Below are 20,723 nucleotides of genomic sequence, written 5' to 3'. Positions count from 1 at the left end.
CGACGGACTTGTTCAATTTTAGAGATGTTTTTGGTAAGTGTGGATTTTTTGGGAAAGGCGTTAAGGCCGCGGTGTGTCAGAAAGGACGTTTTATTTCGAACAGCGCCCGATAAACGAGATCCGGTCCGCGCTTAACAGGAAGCCAGGAGAGGCTGATGGCGCCCGACTAGAAAGCCGGACCAATAATCGGTTTCTCGCAAATCGCCGGAACACGACGTCGCGCCCGCGAGGAGAAATCCGGCGGCGCTCGCCACCGACGGTAAGAAAGGCGGCCGGCATTTTTTTTCCCCTCGCTCGGCGAAAGTTTCTCCTCAGGGACGGACGTCGGCCGGTCCGCGGCCGGGAGGCCCTCGAGGTCCCTTCGCCCCACATAGCAGCTCGCCGTGTGCCTGAGCGCAAAACGCGGGCCGCGAAAATGGCGCTGCGCAGCAGGCAGGAGGGAGGGCAGCTCGACGCGCTTTTTTGAACGGGAAGGAGAGGGGGGCCCGGCGTCCAGGCGTTAGCCCCAAGTCCCGGCGTCGCGTCGCTTTTCCGTGACCTTGGCAGTAACACGGCTTAGCTCGGCCCCCCGGTCGCCGTCGGAACCCCCTTCTGGTCCCGCGTCGTTTTCTCTCGCCCGGTCCCTCCCGACGGCATGCTAGGCTAGTCGCCCGAATTTCACCCGTGATTCCGGCGCATGTGGCAACAAAGCCGTGCGTGTCCGTGCTAAATGTGGGCGGCGAGCAGACTTCACGTAGCCCCGAGCTAGGCGGGCGCGATGCGTTGTTTGCAAGCATGGCCGCAGCATCGGAATAAAAAGAGTTTGGCCAGTTCGCTGCCTTTGGTCCCAGTTGTACTGACACACAGCATCCAGAGTTTTAACTCTGTCCAGGCAACACCTATATAGCTAAATTAGCCTCCCAGGTCTGGAAGCCCATCACCCTGCAGGTTACACCGCACGCCCCGATGAAAATTACATAAAGACTGGCGATACATCAAGGTCATGACAGATTCTATTTCGAACAGGCTAATAGGCCACCACTGGGGCAGCGGTTAAGGAAGCGGCCCCGTAATCAGAAGGTTGCCGGTTCGAATCCCGATCCGCCAAGGTACCACTGAGGTGCCACTGAGCAAAGCACCGTCCCCACACACTGCTCCCAGGGCGCCTGTCATGGCTGCCCACTGCTCACTCAGGGTGATGGGTTAAATGCAGAGGACAAATTTCACTGTGTGCACTGTGCTGCTGTGTATCACGTGTGACTTTCACTTTCATAAGTGATTATTGTCATTGTGAGACGCTGCAGCACAGCACACGGTGACACAACGAAACGTGTCCTCTGTATTTAACCCGTCACCCTTGGTGAGCAGTGGGGACGGTGCCTTGATCGAGGGGACCTCAGTGGCACCTTGGCGGTTCGGGAATCAACCTTAGGGGTCCCCTTCCTTACCCGCTAGGACACCACCGCCCCGCAACAGTAGTCAACATGGAGATGCCGAACCCAGGACCTCATACATCTCAATGAAACGTATTTCAGAGTTCTGTGATCAAAAGAAAATAAGTATGATGAATCTGCGTCTACAGAGTCGCTGCGTGCCGATGTCATCATCGTAATCTCTGTCAAGAGATGGTCGTTAACCCAGGTGAAGTGTCCCACGTTGCTTGAGGGCATCTCCGTGTCACCTTGCCGGTGGCTTTGAACCTGGTTGTACGTGTGATGCTTAAATGCGTTTCGCGCCAGGGCAATAATGGACACCGAGGAGATCGAGGTGGAGAGCAGCAGCGATGCCGGGCCGTCTGGCATGGAGGAGCCCTCCGAGAGCGGAATGGGCATGGAGTCGTCAGAGGCCATGTCCGCCGACAGCAGCGACGCTGCCGCCCCGCCGATCATGGCCCCGGAATCGGACTGCCACGTGGGGCAGAGTTCAGAAGGACTGGTGGTGAGCACTGCAGTTCGTCCTCTTCGTGAATCGTTCAGAATTAATCAGCCATGTTAACTTTTTTTTTTTTTTTTTTTTTTTGGCAGGTGTTCATTCCAGAGACGAGCTCGAGTACAGACGTCCGTGGCGTCCACCTCCCGGACTCTTCTTCGGTGGCTCAGTCCACCAGTGTCTCCAGTGTCTCTACGGTGACGCAGTCCATCCTGGTGTCAGAGTCAGCGCAGGTGCTGGTCCACTCTAGTGCTGTTTCTGACGGAGGCATGATGGTGTCCGATTCCACGGCCTCCACCTCCTCGGACCTGGGCTCCGCTATTGATAAAATAATTGAGTCCACCATTGGTCCGGATATCATGAATGGTGAGTTAAAATCTCAGATGTCCTATAAAAAGTCTGGGTTAAATAAAAGGACTTAATTGTGAACATAAGTCATTGCTTGTTTTAGGATGTATTGCTGTCACGAGTGCCGAGGACGACAGTGCTGAGACGACGCAGTACCTGATTCTGCAGGGACCAGATGATGGTAATGACTGAAGCGTGGGGTAGAAGTAGCTCCTGTGGGTGGCGGAACATCTAATCGCTGAATTGAAAGACTTTTGCAGATGTCAGTAGATGGTATAGACTAGGGGTGTTAGAAAATATTGATATTTTACATGGTGATATTGTATCGATACAGGGACATCGGTGGTGGCCTAGCTCCCCGGGCGCTTGTCATGGCTGCCCACTGCTCACCAAGGGTGATGGTTGAAAGCAGAGGACACGTTTCGTTGTGTCACCGTTTGCCGTGCTGCAGTGTTTCACAATGACAATCACTTCACTTTCACTTCGCATTCACATCAGATATCGATATTTTTTGTATACCGATTTAGCCCACCGGGTGCTGTCCAACGCTATAAAGTCTTTAAAAGTGAAGTGATTGTCACATGTGATACACAGCAGCACAGCACACAGTGAAATTTGTCCTCTGCATTTAACCCATCACCCTGTGTGAGCAGTGGGCAGCCATGACAGGCGCCCGGGGAGCAGTGTGTGGGGACGGTGCTTTGCTCAGTGGCACCTCAGTGGTACCTTGGCAGATCGGGATTCGAACCGGCGACCTACTGATTACTGGGCCGTTTCCTTAACCGCTAGGCCACCACTGCCCCACACCTGTCTTTATTGAGGTCAGCTGAGCGACTATGACCTCCACTCCTGTAGATGGAATCGGCAAACATACCGAACACATCATCTACATTTTCAATATATCAAAATATGGATTTTCATTGCAGGAGCTCCCATGGTGGCTCAGATGTCGTCCTCCGCTCTCTCCAGCCGCATCGCCATCGAAGCCCTTGCGGACGGACCCACCTCCACGTGCCTTGACCAGTCTGACGTAGCGGAGAGCATTCATGGCAGCCTGGAGCCTGACCAGCCAGGCCACTCTGGCTACCCAGAGGAAGGTTCCAGTCACCCAGACCAGACCGGGGAAGCGCGGTACATCGAATGCAGCAGCGAGGAACCCGACCAGACCCGGCAGTGTCAGTTCGCCGACTACGACATGGACGACTCGGAGGAGCCCCTGCAGAGGTACGCCGAGTGCAGCGGAACGGACTCCACCTCGTCCAGCCACCCTCACTACGTGGTGGAGTGCAGCGCCGGGTACCTGGAGTGCGGCGCGGACGGGCAGGAGCCGGCGCAGGATGGCCGCTACATCGACAGCAGCGTGGACGGCACCGACCGGCCCGGCTGTTCCCACTACCCAGAGCAGGGCGGCGCCCGGCCGGACCAGGCGTTCGACTCCCGGGAGCGACCCCAGCACTCCCGTTACCTGGAGTGCGGCGGCGAGGGCCGGGCGGAGCCCTCCGCCGCCGACACGGCCTGCAGCCCGGAGCCCCCCGAGCAGATGGACTGCAGCGAGGGCCAGACGGGGCCGTACATCAGCAGCAGCGGGACCTACTCCACCCACCCGAAGGCGAGGGCCAGCCAACAGTGGTCCCCGGGGGAGGAGCCGGAGGGCTCGTCCCTGGGGCAGCAAGACGATGTGGGCGTTGTGGCAGGTTCCGGGGTGGAGGGCGGGCTCGGTGACCGACCGCCGGACCTGGCGGAGCTGGAGGAAATGATGGAGGTGGTCATCGTGCAGCAGTTCAAGTGCAAGATGTGCCCCTACAAAAGTGTGTCCAAGGACACCCTGATCAACCACATGAGAGACAGACATTTTAAACCCGCTGGTATGCTGCAGTCTCATTATGTATCTGTTTGTATTTCATAAGATGAGATAAATATTAAAATTACTACGACCGGTATAGTGAAGTGACATTGGCCGCATGTTGTGAGGGATGAAAACATTTACATTTATCGGACGAACTTATCGAGAGCGACTTACAATCAGTAGTTACAGGGACAGTCCCCCCCCCGGAGACACTCAGGGTTAAGTGTCTTGCTCAGGGACACGATGGTAGTAAGTGGGGTTTGAACCTCGTGGTTCATAGGCGAGTGTGTTACCCACTAGGCTGCTACCAAAAACCACATTCAGTAGCACACAGATGGTTGTGATCAGACATTAATTCCGATCCTGAGGAGATCTTCTACAGAGTTGGACGTTCTTATTGCCACAGATAAGAAGGACTTCCTGTGGCGCTCAGTTCTGCGTTTAGAGGCGATGAGTCATTATAATGTTCTTCTCATCTGAAGATAAAGCTCTTTTTAAAACATTTTTATTGATATGTTTAAAAGGGGAGGAGCCTGCTGTCACCCTACTTCCTTATTTTAGTCAAAACGTCACATGGCCAGAAGACTGTGGCTTTTATTCACGTGTTTGTTTTTTTTTCCACCAGGTGAATCCCTCCCAAAAAAGCGTGGGCGAGGAAGACCCCGGCGATGTGATGCTGCCGTCCAGCAGGCACTGGTGAAAGTCGAGGAGACGCCAGAGGAGGACGAAGATGACATAGTGGACGCCGGTGCAATCGACGACCCCGAAGGTTCGTGACATCTTTTGGAGCCGCTTGTTACGCCTGTTTTTTTTGCGCCCTTCTTTGAATCGTAGTTGTTCGTGCCGCAGGGGACAGCGACTACAAGCCAGTGGAAGAAGAGTACCGTAGCAGGCAGCTTGTGTCCCACCGGCCCGTCCCTCCGTCGTGCTCTTCGTCGTCACAGGACCGGCCTCGCCGCAGGGTGGGGAGGCCGAGGAAGTTCTGCTACGCTAGTCAGGGTGGGTCTCTGTGGCAAACACTTTAAAATATCGTACGGTGCGGCGGCAACGAAAATAACGGCCTGTCCGTCTGCAGCGGAGGCTGAGGGCGTCTCTCTGGACCCTCAGGACCCTGAGCAAGCCAGCTCGTCTGGGCTGGACAGCGGAACAGCCCCCGTGGCCGCTGGAAACGCAGCGGAGCCCAGCGTGAGCCAGTCAGACTCCGAGAACAAAGACCCTTCGTCGAACACGGGCTCCGATGACACCGAGTTTTACCCGCGCAAGCGCGGACGGCCCTCCAAGAGGTTCCTGCGCAAGAAGTATAAAAAGTACATGCACCGCAAGTAAGACGCCCGCCCTTCCCCGCCGTTCTCGTTCCCCGGAGACCTCCAGCGTGGGAGTCTCATCTCTGTTCCTTCGCAGCAGGTACTACAAGCCCATCAAGCCCCTCCTCCGGCCCCACAACTGCTGGGTGTGCGGCTCCCGGTTCCTCTCCCAAGAGGACCTCCGCTTCCACATGGACTCCCACGAAGGCAACAACCCGGAGAGCTTCAAGTGCCTGCAGTGCAACTACCGCTGCAAGCGCTGGTCCTCGCTCAAGGCAGGTTCATTCATCAGCTAGTCAGAGGGCAGTGGTGGCCTAGCGGTTAAGGAAGCGGCCCCGTAATCAGAAGGTTGCCGGTTCGAATCCCGATCCGCCAAGGTGCCACTGAGGTGCCACTGAGCAAAGCACCGTCCCCACACACTGCTCCCCGGGCGCCTGTCATGGCTGCCCACTGTTCACTCAGGGTGATGGGTTAAGTGCAGAGGACAAATTTCACTGTGTGCACCATGTGCTGTGCTGCTGTGTATCACATGTGACAATAACTTCAGTTAAAACTTAAAACTTAAGCCCATTGGCTCATTAATTATGTAAATCTCATCATTCAGCTACAAACACAACAGCTAATTTCTTCGAACATCGTCGCATTTCCCGCAGGAGCACATGTTCAATCACGAGGGAACCAAGCCGTACAAGTGTGACGAGTGTGACTACTCGAGCGTGTACAAGAAGGACGTGATCCGCCATTCTGCCGTGCACGACAAAAGCAAGTAAGAAGCGGCGACCCTTTTAACCGTCACATGATCTCATCTGCTGACTGCAGGGGGCATTTACCTGCTGCTGTGCTTCTGTTTGCTTTTGGCAGGAAAAAGAAGCCCGAGTTGGTAAGTGCGAGTTGGCACGTGCTGGTCGTGACCTTTGCATGTTTTATTTTTTTTGCCATTTTTGTGCATTTATGTTAATCAAACAGGGTAAAACAGTGCTGTGGAGCATCATTAGCCACAAGATCTTGAGAAGTCCGTGCATTTGCGGTCTGTTTTGCTCTTCAGATGCCGAAGGTCTTGCAGTTCCCGTGCCCGATATGCCACCGGGTGTACCCCATGCAGAAGCGTCTCACTCAGCACATGAAGACGCACAGCACGGAGAAACCCCACATGTGTGACAAGGTGGGAGACGTCCAGTCTGCTGCCAACGCCCATCATCTCCCGCACCAATACTTCACATGTTTCATCCTTTTTTTTTATTATTATTCCAGTGCGGAAAGTCCTTTAAGAAGCGCTACACGTTTAAAATGCATCTTTTGACGCACATTCAGAGTTGTGGAAATAGCAGGTATGGCATGTGAGTGTTCCTCGCCCGTTTCCCCGGGACTGGAGACGCAATCGGCCCATTAAGCACTCGCATCTGCTTACACGGCAGGTTCAAGTGCGAGTTCTGCGACTACAGCTGCGAGAACAAGAAGCTCCTGCTGAACCACCAGTTGTCGCACACCAACGACAAGCCTTTCAAATGCGACTACTGCAAGTACTCCACCACCATCGAGGACTTCCTGGTGTCCCACCTGGCCATCAAGCACACAGGTGAGCTGTCGGGGCCCGGGATTCCCATTCTCCGTGGTGCCTCCCGTCACCATCCCCGCGCATCTTCGTCCACAGGAGAGAAACCGTTCACGTGCGAGATGTGCCACTTCATGACGAGGCACAAGAAGAACCTGCGGCTGCACGTGCAGTGCAAACACCCCGACACCTTCGAAGAGTGGAGCCAGTCCCACCCCGAGGAGCCGCTGCGGCGCCGCCGCCGGCCCTTCTTCACCCTGCAGCAGATTGAGGAGCTGAAGCAGCAGCAGCATGAAGGCCAGGACTTCCAGGAAGCCATTGTGAGCGCAAGTACACGGCGAGAGTTTCAAAGGGAACATTTTAAAGGCGTAGAATGGAATTTTCATTTTCTTTTCTCTTTAGGTATCAGTAGATCCAGTCACACTTCAGGCCATGCAGACAATGGAAAATGCTTCCGTATCCCAGGATGCACTGGGGAACACAACAATCATCTATGAGCAGGGTTAGTTATGTTCCCAGAAAAAAAAAACTTGGGATAAGTTAACTGCTGTTAAATAAAAAACACAAAATAATAGGCATGGCAAAAAGGAAATTATTTCATATACATACATGTTGTGTTCATTTTTAGCTTGTAGTGGGTTTTCCTAAAAACCCAAACATGCATCTTCTATCGGGAAAATGCATGCACACACACACACACACACATATATATATATATATATATTGTTTATTTTTTTTACAGCAGAGTCATCTGACTTGTCAGCCCAGAATGCACTGGATCTGCTGCTGAACATGAGTAATGCCCGAGAGCTGGTGGGAAACTCACTGCAGGTGCTCTCTATTGTACTAGTTTCTATATTACAAGTCTGTTTGTACTGTGTCTGGGTTTTCTTCGTTAAAAGCAGATTTATTTGTGTTATGATCTCACCCTCCACTTAGCGACGTAAACCAGACTCATTTTCTAGCTTTGGCGCGAGCTTAAGTGCATTTCGTGCATTAAGTGCATTTCGGTAAATCTGTGAACCGTTTTTCAGGTGGCAGTGCTGAAGTCCGACTCTAAAGCTCTGCAGCCGGGCTCGTGGTCCAGCGGCGGGTCGGATGGTCAGCCGTCTCAGAAGGTCGTGACATTCCATGTGGCGGAGAATGGCGAGACCTTGATGCAGGAGGCCTTCGAGTCGAGCGGGACGGAGGCCGGCGGAGAGATCACCCAGATCGCCATCAGCACGTACGAGAGCTCAGATGACTTCAGCGTGGTGGAGCAGGTTGCTCCAGACATCAACGGCACTGTACCAGTGTACAGGTACCACGTCCTTACCCGACTGAACCATTTACATGGAAATTATTGTTTACCTTTAATGCATTTATCAAATGGTCATTGTCCAGAGCACCTTTCAATCAGTAGTTACAGGGACAGTCCCCTTGGAGACACTCAGGGTTAAGTGGTGGCCTAGCGGGTTAGGAAGTGGATCCGTAAACAAGAGGTTGGCGGTTCGAATCCCAGAACCGCCAAGGTGCCTCTGAGGTGCCACTGAGCAAAGCACCGTCCCCACACACTGCTCCCTGGGTGCCTTTAATGGCTGCTCACTGCTCACCAAGGGTGATGGTTAAATGCAGAGAACACATTTCATTGTGTCACCAAGTGCTGTGTTGGGTTTTACAATGACAATCACTTCACTTTTTTTAAGTGTCTTGCTCAGGGACACAATGGTTGTAAGTGGGATTTGAACCTGTGACTTGGTGGCGAGTGTGTTAGGCAGTAGGCTTCTTCCACCCAACATGTGAGTGTTACAGTTGACATTTGGCTTTGTGTGTAGAAATGCAGACGAGGGCCCTGTTGACCCAGAGCCAATGGAAGTGACCTCTGACCCTGCTTCTGACATCGGCATACCTAAAGAGGGCAGAGAGAAGTACTACCTAACTTCAAGCCTGGCTGATGGGGTCCTTCAACAGGTGGAGGTAGGACAGATCCCTAGAATAAATCCTTTGGAATAAAAGGAAAAAGAAATAACAGCAGAATCTGTATGTGTTTATTGTACTGTAATCTGTGGCAATGCTCGGAAATATTGGGTCTTATGGTCAGGTGGTGCCAGCAGGCCTGCTTGGCATTAAAGGCTTACGATATTAATTTATAAAATCCATAATCTCCAGCTCAGCAGCGAAGTGCCTGGTTCTCCTTCCCTGGCCACCTCACCCCAACAGCAGCAAAGTCCCAAACGCTTCTCCTGCCGCATCTGCATGGAGTCCTTCCATGGCCGCTCCGACATGGAGAACCACAAGAGGGCGCACGTGGACTCCAGCACCTTCAAGTGTCCCGACTGCAGCTTCACCGCCCCCAGCTGGGCGGAGGTAAAGGTCTGTTCCCTCTATAACCTGTAGTCCTGTTGTCTAAAGACCACTGGTCATCTGATTAAACGGCTGCAGTTTTTCTTTACATCTCCCCGATAGGCTCACATGTCGATGCACGCCAACTTGCGACCGCACAAGTGCAGCAGCTGCAGTTTCGCCTCCAAGAACAAAAAAGACCTGCGGCGTCACATGATGACCCACACCAACGAGAAGCCGTTTGCCTGCGAGGTCTGCGGACAGAGGTATGGTTTTAAGAACTAGTTGTGCTTAAAAAAAAAAAAAAAAAAAAAGTCCTATGTGGCAGTGGTGGCCTAGCGGGTAAGGAAGCGGACTCGTAATCAGAAGGTTGCAGGTTCAAATCCCAAACCAAGTTACCATCCCCACACACTGCTCCCCGGACGCCTTTCATGGCTGCCCACTGCTCCCTCAGGGGACGCGGTTAAATGCAGACCACATTACACTCTGTGAACTGGGTGCTGTGCGTCACATGTGACGACCAATCACAAATGAGTCTCTTGCTGTGTCTGTGTTTCGGGGTCCAGATTCAACCGCAATGGCCACCTCAAGTTCCACATGGAGCGGCTTCACAGCCAGGAACCCCTGGGCCGCAAGGCCAGACCCGTCCCCTCCCAGCAGACCATAATAATCAACAGCGACGAGGAAGCGCTGGCCACGCTGCAGAGTGAGGACCATATCTCCCAACTAGTGCAATGTATATCAGATGTGTCGCAGTTTAAAGCTAATGGGTGACGTTCTGTTTTTGCTGTGCGGACTCTGCTCCAGGCCTGCAGGCTGGCCAGGCGGTCATCAGTCCAGAGCAGCTGCAGCAGGCCCTCGGTCAGGAGCACATCATAGTCGCGCAGGAGCAGGCGCTCTCTGACCAGGTGGACCCACATACACACGACACACACGCACACACACACACATGCTGTATTAGGAAGGGCTGCAAAGTCTATAAACAGGTGTCAGGTTCTCCTGGGGGCTTTTCTCTGACGTTACCGAACCAGGAATAGCCTAGTGAGGAGAGAAGAGTATGTTCCAAATCAAATAACTCAAGCCTTCTAACTGTCCTGTTTCGGGCATTTTCGGCGCGGCATTACATATAAATCGCATCAAATCACAATGATGCAACTTGTATTACGTGTACGGCAATACGTTGCGTCTTTCTGTCGAAGTTCACCGACCGACTAAACTGACGCCGGCTGCCCGGTCTGGTGTTAGTGTTCTGGTAAATATATTTCGTACGGTAAACGAGCGGTCAGGACGAACTGCCAACCTTTAGTGCCTATCTTTTCCGTACGACTCGCTGCTTGTAAAAAGGTTTTTCGCGTGCTGTAAATAAATGTATTAATTGTCATTTTGCCATCATCGGGTGATGGTGACCATGCATAGAACATATTATAAGTCTCCAGGGCTAACTCCTGTTCCTCCGTGGCAGGCGCGGGGGCTTATTACTTTTCACAGGGTCTTGTGCGAACTTTCCTTCGCCGTCCACATCCACACCCACCCCGTACAACAGCACTGCTCTCTTAAAGCAACATGTCACCATGACAGCTCAGGCGGGCATGGATGCGGAGTCACAACTAATTTTTATCAGCAAATAAGTCATCCTATTTGTGCCCAGCAGTTCCTATATACGACTTTATTAGTACACCTTTCCTAAAATGTACATGTTTTTGAGAATTCTTATTGCTTTATTTATTATTTATTTTTATTCAAAGAAATTGTTTTTATTTAACGGGGAAAAGTTCAGGGTCAGGAATTTTTTCACTATCACCCCTGAGAAATGTTGAGTCTGGTTTGAAGAGATCTTTTCAATCTCAGGAAGAGGCCACTTACATCCAGCAGATCACCACTGTGGATGGACAGACCGTCCAGCACCTGATGACTGCTGATAACCAGGTGAACCAAAAATCCCAAATTGCTCATCGGAATCGGAGTATGTTTGTGCTTAAAGGCCAATTGCATGCCTGAATCTTCTACAGGTCCAGTACATCATATCCCAGGACGGGGTCCAGCACTTAATCCCCCAGGAGTATGTGGTGGTGTCTGATGGCAACCACATTCAGGTGGGTCCCGACTCTCACTAACCAGTCTCGTCATAAAACAGGGTGGTAGTAGCCTAGTGGGTAACACACTCGCCTATGAACCAGAAGACCCGGGTTCGAATCCCACTTACTACCCTTGTGTCCCTGAGCAAGACCATTAACCCTAAGTTGCTCCGGGGGGACTGTCCCTGTAACTACTGATTGTATGTCGCTCTGGATGAGGGCGTCTGGTAAATGCTCTAAATGGATAAAAACTAAAACCTGTCACACTTGGCCAGTTTTTAATTTTTTCCAAATCAGGAGCATCAAAACATTTTAAGACACAAAATTTGCAATCTGATATGTGTGGGTCTGTTTTGTTTTGTGTGGGTCTGCAGATGCCGGACGGACAGATTGCACAGATCCAGTACGAGCACGATGGCGCCTTTGTTCAGGAGCAACAGGCAAGGAAGAAAGTGCAAAAATTCCACACGGTGGTGCTGTTGCAGCAGCTTGTGTAAATTCCGCTTGCTCTCTTTTTTTTTTTTTTGTTCCAGATTGCACTGACCCATGATGGACAGATCCAGTATGTGCCTATCGACTCCGAGCAGCAGATCGTCAGCGCGGACGACCTGGAGGCAGCGGCCCACTCCGCCGTCACAGGTGGGTGTGGCATCCGGTCAAGTGTTTTTGCAGTCGGCCTGTCAAGAATGAAATCGCATTCTCTGACGTCATTTACATTTACGGCATTTTCTCAGACGCCCTTATCCAGAGTGACTTGCAGTCCGTAGTTACAGGGACAGTCCCCAGGAGACACTCAGTTAAGTGTCTTGCTCAGGGTCCATCTTTGTGGTCATCTTGTTCAGGGGGGGATTGTCAAAACTAATCTGATTATGACAAATTCACAGGATCATCGCAGGTCTGCAAATTCCTAGATTTTGCTCATTTTAATGAATGCAGTAATTAATGAGTGTCTTTATGAGTGATGTAGTTATTTATTTTTTATTATTTTTACCCATTACTGTTAATCTGACTTGCTGTAAGGACGTCTGCATGTCCCCCCCCTCCCTGTCACTCACAGCATCATTAATAATATAGAGAAGTTATTGTAACCTCGATTATAACGCGCCTGTTCCCTTTGTACAGCCGTTGCAGACGCCGCCATGGCGCAGGTGCAGACGGTCTACGCCACCGAGGCCACGCCCGAGCAGCTGGAGCAGATACAGCAGCAGGGCATACACTACGACGTCATCACCTTCTCCGAGGAGTAGAGGAGACCGCACACACTCACTACAGACAGCCAACTAGACAAGAGGGGCTGCCATCACCCCGGACTGCCTCTCTGTAATATAAAGCTTTGCTTCTGTAAATTTCGCCTCTGACCCGGTCCACTGGGTGCTGTACAGTCGGCAAGCTGGGTGCTGATATTTTGTAATTATTTAAGAGGATTTATGATTTATTTTAAATAGCGTTTTCTTTCAGGAGGTGAATGCGGGGTGATGCTGTGACTGCGGTGGTGCCGTGTGCTCTGTTCCTGTTGATTTAATTGTCATTTTTCTTTGTGTGATCTATAGCGTTTCTGTTCACGAGAGGCTTGGTTTTCCTTTAAAGCTGATGCCAAATAAAAAGAAAAGAAATTGAATTACACGTGTTGTTTATTCCGCATGATTCCAGGTGCCTTTATGGCTGCTAAACAAGTGTGATGAGATGGGGACAATTTAAAAATGGAATTGCTGTGCAATAATGACGAATTTGACTCAAATAAGGAAGTCGGGTGTGTCAGAGGTGTCAATCATGCCAACAGGCTCCTGCCCTTTAAAACATAATCAAGGTTCATCTTCTGGGGGTCACCAATGAAAAGCTTGGGGTGGGTAGTTTATTCCTGCTCCCTTCTAGTTTATAATTCTCATGCAGTATAAAAGTGATTTTGCCGATGTCAGGCTGTGGTTGTGTACGCCTGAAGTTCTTCGTGAATCTTAATTTAGTGAGACCTCAGTTCACCATGTCCCTGACCCGCTCTGACATCCGAACACGGCTCCTCTGAAACATCAAAGAGAAATGTTCTTCTTACACAGTCTGCAAAAAGTAAGAGGGTTCCTGGCTATTTCTGACTATGTTCATTTGTTTTGCCGTTGCAAAATGCCTGACGACATGCCTGGGTCCAAAATGTGGGGAGAAGGTCAAGCGGTTCCTCATTTCAGGGTGAAATGTGAGTCATGGGCGTTTGGCTGCGCAGTGCGCTGGTGGCTTCACAAGAAGCTCGCGCCAAAGCTAGAAAATGAGTCTGGTTTACGTCGCTCTTCTCTCGTTGATGTTCGGTAAGATACCCAGAGGACGCTCTGCTCTGGAGAAGGTCAGCTGGTTGAATGCTTTGATGCTCCTCTGTCTCTTCCAGACGTTCCTGCCACCATGGGGCTGCAGAGGAGCTTCGTATCTGGACAGCTGCTGCTCCAGATGCGCTTCGACCCGTATTATAACTTCCATGACAAGTCCTGCTGCAAGTTCAGCCCAGCGGGGTGTCTGGTCTTCATTCACAACCAGGGCTACGTGGACTACGTGTCCAGCGGTCGGGCGTCCATGGCTCAGTTTAACGGCGGGATGGAGGTCAGGATTTGGGATTTGCAGAAAGAAGACGCTGGCGTTTACCGATGTGCCGTTCTGGGGTCTAATGAAGTCGTCTACAGTGATTTCTCTGTTGAGATTGTTGGTAAGAACCTGTCATGTTCGTTTAGAAAGTCCCGAACCTGCGATGACAAGTCCACGTTTCTGTCCCCTCAACAGATGCACCCTATCAACGGAACTTTCCGCCCATCCCGTCCCAAGCACCGCCCCTCCGGCTGGCCACCGCAGCTACTGCTGTAGATGTCCCCTCACCGAATCGTGGCCCCGCCCTCAGGTAACTCGCAGGTCACAAGACATGATGCAGTGCATGATGGGTGGAGAACATGGAATATTTTTCATTTCATTCAATCTCTGAGTCTCTGTATTTTCTGTTTAGAAGGTTTAGATTGTTCATTGTTCATTTATACACACATATATACCTATGTACATTCATACATATATTTATATTTATTATATATATGTATAAATAGAATAAACATATTATACAATATGTACAAATAACACTTATATACACCTGTTACCATGTATCTTTTATAGATATAAATCCATATTATGTATTCATATTGTAGATTGTATATTATTGTATTTTAGATTTGTTCATTGTATCCTTTAACATTGTTGGTGTTTTTTTTTTTTTACACCTGTACTTGAGAGACACCATCTACCTTGTATGTGCTTGCACATACCTGGCCTAATAAACACGATTTCCTTGTGTTGCACAGCGCCTCTTCGAACCTCCGAATTTGGCTGGCTGCTGGACTCAGCGTTGCCGCCGTGGTTCTCGTCTCGTTGGTTTTATTTGCCGCAAAGGTTCATCTCAAAAAGAGAAAGAAAGGTGAGTCTGTAGACATGCACAACAACTTTTCCCAAAGTCCCAGGTTCAGACCCCACTCACTTCTATCATGTCCCTGAACCAGAGTGTCTCCAGGGGGACTGTCCCTGTCACTACTTGTTGTAATGCACTGTGGAGAAGTTTCGTATAACTTGAGCAAACAGAATGACTTTTCTCTTCCTTTTTTTGGTAGACCAGCAAGACCATGGAACAAGAAAGTGTGATGCTGTGGAGTTCACGCCCTGTGTAAGTTCTTTCTTTGAGGTTTGACTCACGGTCATATGTCTGCTCGGCTGGAATCGCGCCGTTCCCAGACCAGATCTCTCAGGCAGCAGAAGTTTAACTTCAGCTGTAAATTAGAACGGTGACAGGGACTCGTATTTTCTTCTACTTAGCAGCCAAAAAAATGCTGCCAGAAGTGCCTGTGTGAAATACAGTTCGGAGAAAGGGAGCCTGGATCCTGATTGGTTCATGGCTCGTCAGGTCCCGCGGCATGACAGTGCCGTCCAGACCCTGTATTTTTTTTATAATGAAATAGGAGCTTTTTTTTTTTTTTCTTTTTTAACTTTGCTCTCATTCTTTCAGCACCACACCCAGGATGTGGGCCCTGTCATCTACACCACCGTCGAGTTCAGGACCCGGCAAAGCCCTGCTGGGCTTTACGCTAATTTACCGCGGTGCGATACGCGGCCGCCATCAGGGCCCACGGACACAGTCGAGTACTCCGTCGTACGGCTCTGATGCCGGATCACCGATATGAACATTTTTATTCATGCTCACGTGTATTGCATGGTTTTGTTGAGAGTGTAATATTTCAGAACCGTTGCTTAAATGTGTGGCAAAGAAAAAAAAAAACATTTTATTGCTGCAAACACTTTGAAATACGTAACTTTTATTTGATTTGTCGATTCATCTGTGCGTGAAAATCATACATAATCATATTGTACAGGAGCTATTTTCTGCTATAATCTGCATGCAACACAGTGATTATATGTCGAGGGGATAATGTTGTCAGGAAAAAGAAAAGAGCAAAGGACCCCTTGCAGTGAAGAAATGTTGATTTTATTTGTTTGGTTTCCAACTCCTTCCGACCGGGACCCTCAGCATCGGCGGGGCGCTCAGTAGGAGTTGGGGGCGAAGCCCACGTAGTTGTTGGCCCTGTCGAAGACGGTGTAGTACTCCCTGATGAAGACGTCGCCCAGGATCCAGAGCGAGTCGCTGCTGCCGCTGAATCCGGTCGTGCAGCCGTTGCTGGTCTGTAAGATCAAGGCGGGAAGAGAGAGAGAGAGAGGGGGGGGGGGGTCACTGTGGCCCTCACCATCGGTCGACCTCCACGGAGGCGGACGGGTTCTCGCCGCGCTCACCTGTGACACGTAGGCGGAGGCCGGCAGGGTGAAGGCGCTGCCGTTGATGTTGAAGGTCACCGTGGGCATGCTCTGGATGTTGCCGCAGCTAACAACAGACTGTTGGAACGGGGCAGAAGATGGACAGAGGCCGTTATTGGCAGATTTTCTGGTCCAGAACATTTACAAATCAAAGTAAGGTGCAGGTAAGGGTCAAAGGTCACGGCCGCAGATACCTACATCACCGTTTTGGTCCGTGGAGGCGCCGACCCAGGAATTGATGTTTGAAATGTCTCCGGTTGGCCCGACGAGCATGGACGTGCCGGTGTCAACGATGGCCTGGCAGCCGCCGGAGCAGGCCACGACGTTGCCGTTGATGGTGACGCTGGCGGGACGCGAGCATGGTGTGATCATCGCGAAGGCCACATAATTCCGGCTGAGCCCGCCCACTGCCCACTGTACCTGTCCACGCTGATCTGCCAGTAGGACTCGGAAGACAGGGGGACCCAGGTGATGCTGCCGGTGTAGTAAGAGCTGTCGATCTCGCCGAACATCACCACGCTACCCTGCTGCTCATCGCTGGAGGAAAAGAAATGGGTTCATTCTACGCGATTCCGGCCAGATTATTCCCTCGCTGAGCGGTGCCGGTGTCCCCGGCGGCGTCACCTGCTGAGGAAGACGGAGAACAGGTCCTGCGAGACCAGGTTCTGGGACATCATGTTGTCGAAGACCGGGGTGGCGCCGGACGAGGAGATGGACGGGAAGGCCAGGCCCAGGATGCCATCAGGCGCCATGTAATACATGAACTGGGCCTCGGTCTGACTCAGGCCGAAGATCTGGTTCTGGATGGTGATGCCTCCCACCTGGCACCAGGAAGGCGGAGAAGGTCTCACGCGACATTGTAAATGTTCACTGTGCGGTGTGCGCGGCGGCACCTTACGGTCACTGTGTCGTATCCCAGGACACCGGTCATGCTGCCAGTTCCGTACTGGATGGAAACGGACTGGCCAGAGCTCTGGTAGGAGCTGGACTGCTGGGGGTTAAACATGTCGTGGTTCTCTGAGGAGGAGGGGGACAAAAACCGACGCACACCTTGATCAGGCTGAACAACGCGCTGGAGCCGCCGCGCGAGGGGTGGTCTGTGGTGGACTCACGGCAAGCGGGGCTGCTGCAGTAGACGGAAGGAACCCACAGGTTGGAGGAGCCGGTGTCGAAGAGAACGGTGAAGGACTGGGGCGGGGTCCCGATGGAGATCACGCCGTAGTAATCCAGCTAAGACCGGGACACACACAGCGCAGTTAGATACACAGAGACCTCCAGGACCAAGACGCCTGGAGACATGTTTCCACCACGCGGAACGACTTGTTTTAAACGCTCTAAAATGTGGAAGTTTGATGTTATGAAGTTCAGATGAACGGCGTTGACTAGTTGTGCCGGGTCAGCATGACGCCTTATTTTAATGCTTGACTAGTGATTGTTCACACATTAGTCAAGGTGGTGTGACCAGCACGTCACGCCCCCGCCACACCTGCCGCGCGTATGGAGCTTCAAGAAATGACATTTTTACACGGGTTTCACTCACGTCGGCATCGTTGGTCATGCCCTCGGCTCCATTCTGCTGGAATTTGACCGTGGGCTGGTAGGGGAACTTCTTCCTGAAGTCCTCCCACTGACCCTTCTCCTGCAGCTTCTGCCTCAGGGTCTTTGTCTTGACCAGAGGCACCCTGGAGACCAGAAGGACGCTGGTTACGAGCGGCCGGAGCGCGAGGCTCTTGAGCGGAGCGAGGAGGAACTCACCTGGCGCATTCAGAGAGCGCCACCAGGGCGCAGAGAACAAAGGCCCACTTCATCTTGGTTCCTCTCCTGGACTCGATGAGTGCAGGAGCAGCGGCTGCTGCCCTTTATATAGAGGGCGCGCATGCCCTCATCCCCGACTCCTTCACATGGCACGATAAGGGAAAGAACGATAACATTGAACGCGACAAAAGTAAAGACTGATGACTTTGAAGTGTTATTTCGCTGCAGGGGTCAATATTGAAACTGTGTACATAAAAAAAAAACACAAGAGCATTTGCTGAGGACTTATTCCTTTCTGCACCATCAACAGAATGATAATCCACACGACGAAATTCTGCACGCAGATCACATTCTATTATGGATCCAGACAAATTGACTGAAAATTCAGTCCAAAGGTCTTGTGAACACTTCACTCATGACTGTAAATTTTTATAATCAATATTTACACAGGGAGGAGGATTCTTATGAAACCAGCAATACCTTTTATGTATTTTCTCTCTATTAATGATCTTTCTTTTTTTTTTTTTTTTTTTTTTTAGATTTTGATTCATTCTCTCAGTGTTCACATCATACATTAGCTGATGCAATTATATTTTATTCCAGTGGTGCATGGATGTGCATTCAACACAAATTCATTTTATTTTATTTCATTTGAATGAAATAAAAATCACCAAATCCTAAACCAGTAAATGACGTTTGTTGCCACTTGGATAGCCTTATCATTGTTGATATACGGTATATTTTAATCTTATCTAAATGGAAAATTATGATATTCCATCAGCATCAAAGGATATGGCCATCTGCATTAACATTAAAATTTGGTAAATTCTGGTTCATTGAAATTTAAAGAATTATATAGGATATTTGTATGTCCACGAAAAACCTTGAGCTTTTATTCTTGGTGAAAACACACCAACACACACACACACACTAATGAAGGGGTCAGTTTTGATTTCTATTACTTGTAAATTATTGTCCACATATTGTACAGATAAAGATGTCACCTTTGTTGAAGTTGAACTATATGTTGAATTTTATTAATTTGACCACGCATTTTTTTTTCATAAAGCAAATAACATCCATACGTACAGCTCTCCCAGCCCCCGTTAGTTATCCACCATCAAACAAACGCTGTGCTGAGTAAGCCTAATGCTTAATCTCAAATAAAGAAATCCAGGCCAAGGCATGCAGCATTTGCGGCACATCAGTAGTCACATTTTTTCCAATTATTTAAAAATTACACAACTTTTCATTGTCAATTTTTTTCCATGGTGTCATACACAACTTTATATGACTTAAAATTTAAAAAATGAACAGATTTGTTCTTGGTTTGTATTTATTTCAAAATATGAATTTTGCACAGATAAAATTCACAGACGACAGTTTTCATGTAATTTAAATGAAGCAGTGTGAGGTGAACAGCGGTGCAACAGGGAGCATTGTGGAGCATCTTGAACTGTCCCCTGTGGTGTCTTCAAGTTTCGTCCTCGTCCTCCTCCAGCCGCTGCCCGGTCAAAAGTCCATGTTTTTGAAGTCGTTGGTACACCTGTACCTGCTGTCTACATACCGGGTGCAAACCAAGTGTGGCAGGCAGGGGCAGGTGTGGTGCTGTCTCTTCCCTGGGAACGGCACCTGAGTCAAAGCGGGGAGACCAGCAGGTTAGCTCCACCCACAGGATGACATGTTGACATTTTTAGTGAACATATTTCATAAGAGCTGTATTCTCTGGAAGAGTCATTTCATCTGTGGTGCCAATCCTGCGCGTCCACATCGCTGGTGACAGTGACAGGATGATGGACGGGTGCGATCTCCCCTGGGTCGATATCTCCTGCAGTTATCAGCAGCACCACCAACAAATGGCGGTGACAGAATTCTAAACCCTGTGTCCATTCATAATCAGTCACGATCAGTGATGCCAATTCATGATGCACGTAAATATCAAAATCATCACACATCACATATGAGCATATATAGGTGATAAAATCACTTTCCTTAACAAATTAGTCCCAATCATGGTCATTGCTTAAAATAAAATAAAATATTAATAATAATATGATTTCATAAAAAAAAAATCTCTTAAATGAAATCACTTTCCTTACTTAGTCCTAATTATGGTCATGGCTTAAAATAAAATATTAATACAAATTATGATTTCATAAAAATAATCTCTTAAATTAAATAACTTTCCTTACTTAGTCCTAATTATGGTCATGGCTTAAAATAAAATATTAATAATAATATGATTTCATTAAAAAAAAATCTCTTAAATGAAATCACTTTCCTTACTTAGTCCTAATTATGGTCATGGCTTAAAATAAAACAAAATAAAATATTAATATTTTATGCTAATGGCCATTGTTTGTATGATTTATTACCTTGTGACTGAAGGGGTGGCACTCGTCACCGTCGACGCCCTGCGGGGTGCACATTCGCAGGCCCCGCAGCCACAGGCTCACGGCGCAGCACATTCCCAGTCCACACTGGGTGTCCCGCTCACATGCCTGACACGCAAGACACAAACAGTTCACAATACCAGAAAACTTTTTACACGACATCGGTCAAATTATGAACTTTAAATGCAACATTTGTACTTTTTAAAATGCTGCTATGTTCTAAAGTCCATGAGATGTGTCCTCACCCCAGTGATGACGGCACCCCTGGACCAGCTCAGAGACAGCAGCAGAACCAGCAGGACCGATGAGTGGACAATCCTGGTCATGGCAGCTGCAGGAGGGTGAAAAACTAAATAAATCATGAAGTAAGAGGTGTCCGAGGTGCAGCTCTCTCCTCTCCGAGGA

At 49.8% G+C, this 20,723-nt stretch overlaps 4 protein-coding genes across 8 annotated transcripts; 2 read left to right on the top strand and 2 right to left on the bottom strand.

Annotated features, from left to right (window-relative positions):
* The first annotated feature begins 109 nt into the window (after positions 1–109).
* Positions 110–12,976, top strand: LOC114797959 (zinc finger protein 335-like). Of its 5 annotated transcripts, XM_028993295.1 has the most exons (29): positions 163–259; positions 1,562–1,620; positions 1,719–1,917; positions 2,004–2,274; positions 2,360–2,437; positions 3,183–4,121; positions 4,728–4,871; positions 4,952–5,101; positions 5,178–5,424; positions 5,504–5,681; positions 6,060–6,172; positions 6,268–6,286; positions 6,452–6,568; positions 6,658–6,734; positions 6,822–6,982; positions 7,058–7,278; positions 7,361–7,460; positions 7,701–7,789; positions 7,993–8,258; positions 8,773–8,914; positions 9,107–9,310; positions 9,404–9,546; positions 9,847–9,986; positions 10,076–10,188; positions 11,129–11,206; positions 11,290–11,373; positions 11,730–11,795; positions 11,889–11,994; positions 12,478–12,976. In XM_028993295.1, exons 3-29 carry the CDS (start codon positions 1,726–1,728, stop codon positions 12,600–12,602), a joined length of 4,563 nt encoding a protein of 1,520 aa, XP_028849128.1. In that variant the 5' UTR covers positions 163–259; positions 1,562–1,620; positions 1,719–1,725; the 3' UTR covers positions 12,603–12,976. The 5 variants fall into 5 exon arrangements, with proteins under 5 accessions (XP_028849127.1, XP_028849128.1, XP_028849131.1 ...); XM_028993294.1 differs by lacking the exon at positions 1,562–1,620 and having other exon boundaries at positions 110–259; XM_028993298.1 differs by lacking the exon at positions 163–259 and having other exon boundaries at positions 1,317–1,620; positions 5,507–5,681; positions 10,088–10,188.
* A 564-nt stretch (positions 12,977–13,540) lies between these two features.
* On the top strand, positions 13,541–16,070 carry LOC114797733 (uncharacterized). Its single transcript, XM_028992770.1, has 6 exons — positions 13,541–13,649; positions 13,727–14,038; positions 14,113–14,227; positions 14,676–14,788; positions 14,979–15,031; positions 15,371–16,070. Exons 1-6 carry the CDS (start codon positions 13,610–13,612, stop codon positions 15,524–15,526), a joined length of 789 nt encoding a protein of 262 aa, XP_028848603.1. The 5' UTR covers positions 13,541–13,609; the 3' UTR covers positions 15,527–16,070.
* On the bottom strand, positions 15,904–17,987 carry LOC114798004 (pepsin A-like). Its single transcript, XM_028993356.1, has 9 exons — positions 17,926–17,987; positions 17,711–17,852; positions 17,283–17,400; positions 17,069–17,187; positions 16,795–16,991; positions 16,591–16,707; positions 16,369–16,513; positions 16,150–16,248; positions 15,904–16,041 (listed from the first exon to the last, which is right to left on the bottom strand). The coding sequence occupies exons 1-9, from the start codon at positions 17,976–17,978 to the stop codon at positions 15,904–15,906; spliced, it is 1,128 nt and encodes a 375-aa protein (XP_028849189.1). The 5' UTR covers positions 17,979–17,987.
* A 1,256-nt stretch (positions 17,988–19,243) lies between these two features.
* prok1 (prokineticin 1) lies at positions 19,244–20,723 on the bottom strand. Its single transcript, XM_028992771.1, has 3 exons — positions 20,564–20,723; positions 20,301–20,426; positions 19,244–19,557 (listed from the first exon to the last, which is right to left on the bottom strand). The coding sequence occupies exons 1-3, from the start codon at positions 20,678–20,680 to the stop codon at positions 19,438–19,440; spliced, it is 363 nt and encodes a 120-aa protein (XP_028848604.1). The 5' UTR covers positions 20,681–20,723; the 3' UTR covers positions 19,244–19,437.

Source organism: Denticeps clupeoides, chromosome 10, assembly GCF_900700375.1.
Source record: "Denticeps clupeoides chromosome 10, fDenClu1.1, whole genome shotgun sequence".
Classification (NCBI taxonomy): Eukaryota; Metazoa; Chordata; class Actinopteri; order Clupeiformes; family Denticipitidae; genus Denticeps; species Denticeps clupeoides.
Note: the sequence above shows the minus strand (reverse complement) of the source record. Positions and strands in the feature narration are given on the sequence as shown.